Here is a 6525-nt window from a genome sequence, read left to right as displayed (position 1 = left end):
CCGTCTCTCCCTTGCCCTGGCTCCATGAGCTCCAGTGGGAGAGTGGGGGCCCCGTCCAGCCCATGGACACGAGGGTGGAAGGCTGAAGGCAGGCAGTGCCATTGCAAGATCAGTGCTTCCTCCTGAGCCCACCACACACCCGGCAACGCCGCGAGGGAGAGATGCCAGCCCTGGGGCTCCATCGCAGCAGCAAGGCTGGGCACAGGGCTTGTCTCCATCATCCCCTCCTGTGCTAGTGGTGGCAGCCGGGAAAAAAACCATTTGTTCTGACACACACGGGGCTGCTGAACTGTGTCAGGCACTTTGATGGCCAGGGTGGTAACCTCAACTGCTTCCTCTGCCAGCAGGAGAGCTGAATCCAAGAGCCACAGAGCATGCGGGAGCCAGGGATGAGCGACACGAAGCAGGAACCTCCCAAGGACTTCAGATGACACCTCCAGTCCAGGACATCACAGCTCCTTTATGCATTACAAGCCACTTCTCTCCCATGTTTTTTTGTTTTTCTCCCCAACAAGTTATATATGCAAAGAAAACCCAGAGTGGGATCCTGTAGAGGCATAAACCGGTGGATCTCTACCAACCTTCGGGGCATCTTGCGATTTACACCAGCGTGGCCCAGGCAAAGCCCTTTACTCATCACCTGCTCCAAGCAAGAATTCGAGTCTCCGCTGGTCTCCCAGGGAGCTGGGGTGCCGCATGGGGTTTTTTCTTCAAAGATAGAGTTTATTGCTAAAAATGTTTTGCTCAGTGATAGCTCATATTTACATTGATATGTTTTTAAAGGAATATTCAAGTAAACATTTCCAATAGTTTCTGGCATAATCTCTAGCTTTTTTTCCTATACACAAACGTTAAAAATAAATAAACTGTACACAGAAGATTTCCTTTAACATCTCTACACGACTATATGTATTCCCACACAACAAAATGATTCCACTCTTTCATAGATTTGTACTTTTGTTTAAAATTTCCTCCTTAATTAATCGTTATACACTTAAAAAAACCAAAACCTAGAGAGCCTGGCAAATTATTTCAAACATCAGTGACAAGGTCTGAAGGAGACAAAAAAAAAAAAATACAGCACAGAGAAACAACTGTCTTCGGGGATGCTGCCGTTCTTCCTTTTTTTTTTTTTTTTTAAAACACCCCCCCCCCCCCTTTTCCTTTTGATAAAAATCATCTTTACAGGAAATTTCTGCCCTTCCCTTCAGCAGGGAAATGCTCAGGTTCTGTGGGGATGGGTTTAAAATGTGGTCCTATGTCTTTAAAATAATAATAATAACAATAATAATTATAATAATAATAAAAAACAGCTGCAATTTCCCCCTTTCCTTTAAAATCTCTCTATTTACACAGTTGGTAATTTTTTCTCTTTTTTTTTTTCCTTTTTTTTTTTTTTTAGCTTTTTATTTTCCTTTTGTTAGAAGGCTATATACGTATAAAAATAGACATCTGATTGTAGTGCTTTACTGTGCCTTTGGCCTGCCCTGCAGTTCCTGGGTTCGCTTTTCCCCTTTCAAATAAAATAACATTAAAATAAGTAAAAAAAAAAAACAAAACAAAAACCAACAACACCCCACCCAAAACTCCCAAACCCCGGTTCCTCCCCCCCCCCACCCCGCGTCTGGGGGGGGGATGGTGGGGGAAAAAAAAAAAAACACCCAACACCCCCCCCAAAAAAAAAAAAAAAAAAAAAAAAAAAAGTAATGATCCAAACACAAAAGGCGGCAGTGCAAGGGGCCGAGGGAGGCTAGCAGGAGCACTTGCACTCGGAGATGAGCGGGTACTGCACGGGGATCCAGGTGCAGTACTTCTGGCTGGACCAGCCCTGGCAATGCCAGCGCAGGAAGGTCTTGGTGACCGACTTGACGGGTTTGCAGAACATGCCCTCGGGCAGCGAACAGGACTTCTCGGCGAAGCAGTTGCCCTCCTTGATGTAGCGGGGCCAGAAGCGGACGCCCAGGTCCTTCCAGGTGTAGAGGACGGGGCAGTAGGTGTACGCCCAGAGCCACTGCAGCACCTTCCGCCGCGCCTTCTTGCCCACCTTGAGGCGCGGTCCCTGGGGCGGACCCAGCTCCAGCCGCCGCAGCTCGGCGGGCAGCGCCGCCCGCCCCCGCCCCGCCGCTGCCGCCGCCTCGGCGCCCGAGGCGTTGGCCGGCCCAGGCACGGCCACGGCCATGAAACCGGGGTCGAAATGGCTGCCCAGCTTCTTCCTCAGAGTCCTCTCGTCCAAGTCCTGCTCCTTGGGGTCATACTCGGGATCCGGGTGCTCCACGATGTCTTTGACGGGCAGGTTGTCGCTGGGCGAGGGTCGCAGCCGCAGGAAGGGCTGCCCGCCCCCCGGCCGCAGCAGCCCCAGGCAGGAGCAGAGCAGGAGCGCCCGGATCGCCGTCATGCTCCGGGCGGGCCCCCGCCGGCCCCGGCTCGGCGCTGGCTTCCCCGCGGGGCTGGCGCTGCGGGCTCGGCTCCTAGCGCTGCCCGGCGGCGCCTGCCAGCTCCCGGGGACTCATAAATAGGCAGAGACAAAAGTCCGGCGAGGCCCGTTACTTTAAATAGCTCGGCCGGGGTTGTGTGACAGACGCATCTGAGGCTCGCTCCGCGCCCGCGGCCGTTGGCTCCCCGGGGCTCCCCGCCGGGCCGGCTCCAGCCGCGGCCGAGAGCGCCGGGGGGTCCGTGCCTCCCCCGCGGGCGGCGGCGGGGCAGGGCAGGGCACGGCGGCGGCCGAGCCTTCCTCCTCCTCCTCCTCCTCCTCCTCCTCCTCCGCCGCCGCCGCCGCTCTCGCTCGCTCCCCCCCCAAAATTCACAGCGGACTCGTCTCCATCGCCATGGTGACAGCTGGGCCGAGCCCCACGACAGCTTGTCTAGACGGTGTGACAGGGTTTGGCGTGAGACCGGAGCCCGAGAATAAAACCCTCCTTTATAGCCGGGCGAGCCGGGCGAGGGGGCGGGGAGGAGGGTCACGGCGCCGCGGCCCGCTCGGGCGGCCCCTGCGCGGGCACCGCCGGGGCGCGGGGCTCAGGCGGCGGCTGCGGCGGGCGGCGCCGGCAGCGCCCGCGGCCCGGCCGGGCTCCTCCTCATGGCGAGCAGCTGGGGCGGCCGGCGGCCCCCCGGGGCATCCTCGGCGGGGGCGGTGGGGGGGGTGGGGGGGCGCCGGCGGTCCCCGGCACCGGCGCGGCGACGCGAAGCGGCGCGCCCCGGCTCCCGGCGCGGTCCCTGGCGGCGCCCGCCGCTCCGCGCTGCTCCTCGGCGGGGGCGGGTGGGGTGGGGGTGCTCGGCCCGCCGCTCAGCAACCCCGGCGCCCCATGCTACCCGCTGCTCCGGGGGCCCGGTCGGCCCCGCCGCCCTCAGCGCATTCAGCCGCGGCTCTCCGCGCCTCGCCCCCTCCTGCGCCGCCGGCTCGGCGCAGCTCAGCCCAGCTCAGCGCGGCGGTGCCGGCCCGACCCTCCGCCTTCCCCGCCGGGCCCCGCCGCCCACTGCCGCGCCGCCGACCGTCGCCCAAGTTAAATACGCGCCCGGCGCGCGGCCGCCCCGCCCCCGCTGTCACTTTCGCCGCGCGCTGAGTGACAGCCGCGCCCGCGCCTCCCACCTGCCGGCCCCGGGGCGAGCGGGGCCAGCGGGGCGACAAAGGCCAGCGGGGCGAGTGGGGTGAGCGGGACCATCAGGGCCAGCGGGGCCGTGAGGGCAAGTGGGGAGAGTGAGGCGAGTGGGGCCATCAGAGCAGCGGGGACAGCAGGGCGCTGGCCGGGGCTGGGGCGCAGGTGCTGCGGGGAGAAGTGCCGGGACCACCACCCCAGCAGCAGGCACAGCATGGGGTTCACAGCATACGCACGGCCCTTGCCTGGCCTTGGCACCCTCTGTCCGCCACCGGATGAGCTCCAGCTTCAGCATCTCAGCAAGGGAGGCTACAGCCTTCCGGGAGCATCACTCTCGCCTGAGGTAAAGTGTCCCTGCATCCCCTCAGCATGACATGGTGTGATAGCAAGTCAGGTTAAATCAGTGGCTCTTTCTTCACCTCCTTCTCAGCAGCGTGGGGCTAAATCTCTTGGGAGAGAGCTGGACCCACAACCTTCAAGGCACAGAGGGTGAGAGCCTGGTGTGTGTCAACACAGCGAAAACCCAAACCCTTCTCACCTCCTTTACCTCCACATTGCTCGGCACTGAGCTCACACTTGAACCATGTCCAGAAATTGGACACACAGCTGGTTCCTCCAGGCTAAGAGTGTGTAAAAGCATTCCTGCCCATGCCAGTCACTCCCTCCCAAAGGCATGAGATAACCAGCTACCCACTGGGGCCAAAGCAGGGCGTGGAGAGAACAAGGCAGATCGCAGGGCCAATTTCTCACTGTGATGTGCTTACAACCCACCAAGCAAATCGATGGGCTGCAACAGCAGGCCAGCCAGAAGCGCCCCACCGCTACATGCTGAGTATGCTCGGAGCTGGCTTCACTCAGCAAACTAATGGATGGAGCATTTCCCCCAGGTTCCTGTCTCTTTGTCATCCCAGAAATGCCAAATGTTGGGTTCAGGCAGAAAAAGAAAACAAAACCCCCAAAAATGGAGAGCTTGGAGATCCAGCCCTGAGTCTGCATGAAGGCAGAGCATCCACTGAATTTCAGGGAGACAAAGCTGCTGCGTGCCGGCCCAGGAGCCGGTCACAATGTGTCCTCGTTATTTGCAACATACAGGATTAAAAAGCAGGGCTTAGACATATCCAGCCTTGCTTCCTTTGCTCTGTATTTCTGCTATCATGATCCCGGCTCAGTTTGGTGAACTCTGAGCTTTTCTTCACTCCTTTGGCTCACACACACTCTGCAATTCGAGTCATGAAAAGATATTGTTCCCCAGCTGTTTTATCATTAGCTCTCAAAACAGTTTGCAAAAGAGATGCATATCGTTATCCCTCGATACTGAGTATTGTCAGTAGAACACTTTCATTACCAATTTCCTGACCCCAATACGCATGCGATGCTTAAGCCAAAGTCAGCCTCGATGCACAGGCGGATGTGCACTCTGCTTTTGCTCACTGCTGGGTGGGAAAACTTCGGTCTCTCAGCAGTGTCAGAATTAAAGCAAACACAGTAACGAGAAGCAGCTCAGGGCAGAGACACCCAAGAGTCAGGAATGGGGCAATTACTCAGCGAGATGTACTGCTGTTGGCACTGCTGCCTTAGTAAATCCCGGTGAGGGGATTAACATCTGACTGTAATTGTAATAATAAAATCTGACATGTATACAGCATTTTTCATCCTGAAGGATCCCAAAGCGCTCAAGTAACTTAATTCCTTCGGCTGTCTCCTGGACTTTATAAACATGCTGCTTAATCATCCCACACCAGGCGAAGATGGCTTTGCTCTGGGCACGCTCATGTCACTTCAACAGGTCCCCCGTGGGAGAGAAGAGGCTCTCCAGGGTGGGCTGGACAAGGTTTCCCCTTTTGGAAGCAAGATCCCTGGAAAATGGTGCTTGGCACATCCAAGAGGCAGCAGAGCGAAGGCACCAAGGTCTGCAGGGGACTTGGAAGACCCTCCCAGCCTTTCTAGCAGGCAGCCTGTGGAGGGCTAACCGCCGTGCTCTTGTGCTAGCCACTGTGGAGCATTTCATTTGGCCTTCTTTTGAACTTTTCAAGGGGCAGGGGGAATAAAGACAAGCCCCTGGGCAGGAAATTTGAGGCTTAATTCTTCCCGTGGGGTCCACCAGCCAAAGGCTCCTTCTCCAGCCCCTTCCTATTCTCTTAGCTTTGGAACATTGGGGCAAAGTCCTATTTATGGCTGTGTGCATGGACCATGTGTCTGAGCAGTGCTATGCATTCATATACCTTCCCTCTTACTGCTCTCTGCAGACACACAGCCCAGCTCACAATCTAGCCCTTAATTAAAGGATTTGAAGTTGGAATGGGTACATATCACATACAGAAAAGCCTTATCAAAATAATTCCATGTAAGAAGAAAGATGTGATATCAAAGGCACTTTCTGAAGGCTAAAATGGTTGCAAACCACTTGTTCTTGCATCTTTCCCTTATCTGTCATCCTTTTGCCATCTAAAGAAGACCTGAAAAGTTTTGCAACAACAGAAAAAAGGGCATTTCTATTTCACATTTAACTTTGGCGGTGCCTACTCTGTTTTCATTGGAAGGCTCCACAGGCAAGTAAATTCCTAGTAGTAGCAAAATGTTAGCGATACTGTGTTAGCAGCACAGTTATTCAACTGACGATTTTTATCTTTTAGCTTGTTTCAGGCAGCACTAATTTAACTCAAAGCCAGGGGTGAAGATACAGAACAAAATTATATTTGTGACAAAGTCATTCCTGTTCCTTCAGCTGTATGCACAAAAGCTTCAAATCCACATCTTAAACTATGCAAAAGCCTCCTGCCCAATCCAGCAGAGCAGGAAGCCCATGCTTGGAAACCTAAAAAAGAGGAGAGGAGAGGAGAGGAGAGGAGAGGAGAGGAGAGGAGAGGAGAGGAGAGGAGAGGAGAGGAGAGGAGAGGAGAGGAGAGGAGAGGAGAGGAGAGGAGAGGAGAGG

General features: G+C 55.9%; 1 protein-coding gene across 1 annotated transcript; it reads right to left on the bottom strand.

Annotated features, from left to right (window-relative positions):
• Nucleotides 1–908: 908 nt before the first annotated feature.
• Nucleotides 909–3472, bottom strand: LOC135315264 (noggin-2-like). The gene has a single exon (XM_064462237.1). It carries the CDS (start codon nucleotides 2393–2395, stop codon nucleotides 1751–1753), a length of 645 nt encoding a protein of 214 aa, XP_064318307.1. The 5' UTR covers nucleotides 2396–3472; the 3' UTR covers nucleotides 909–1750.
• Nucleotides 3473–6525: the final 3053 nt, after the last annotated feature.

The sequence above is a fragment of the Phalacrocorax carbo genome, chromosome 10 (assembly GCF_963921805.1).
Source record: "Phalacrocorax carbo chromosome 10, bPhaCar2.1, whole genome shotgun sequence".
Classification (NCBI taxonomy): domain Eukaryota; kingdom Metazoa; phylum Chordata; class Aves; order Suliformes; family Phalacrocoracidae; genus Phalacrocorax; species Phalacrocorax carbo.
This window is presented reverse-complemented; position numbering and strand designations above follow the sequence as displayed.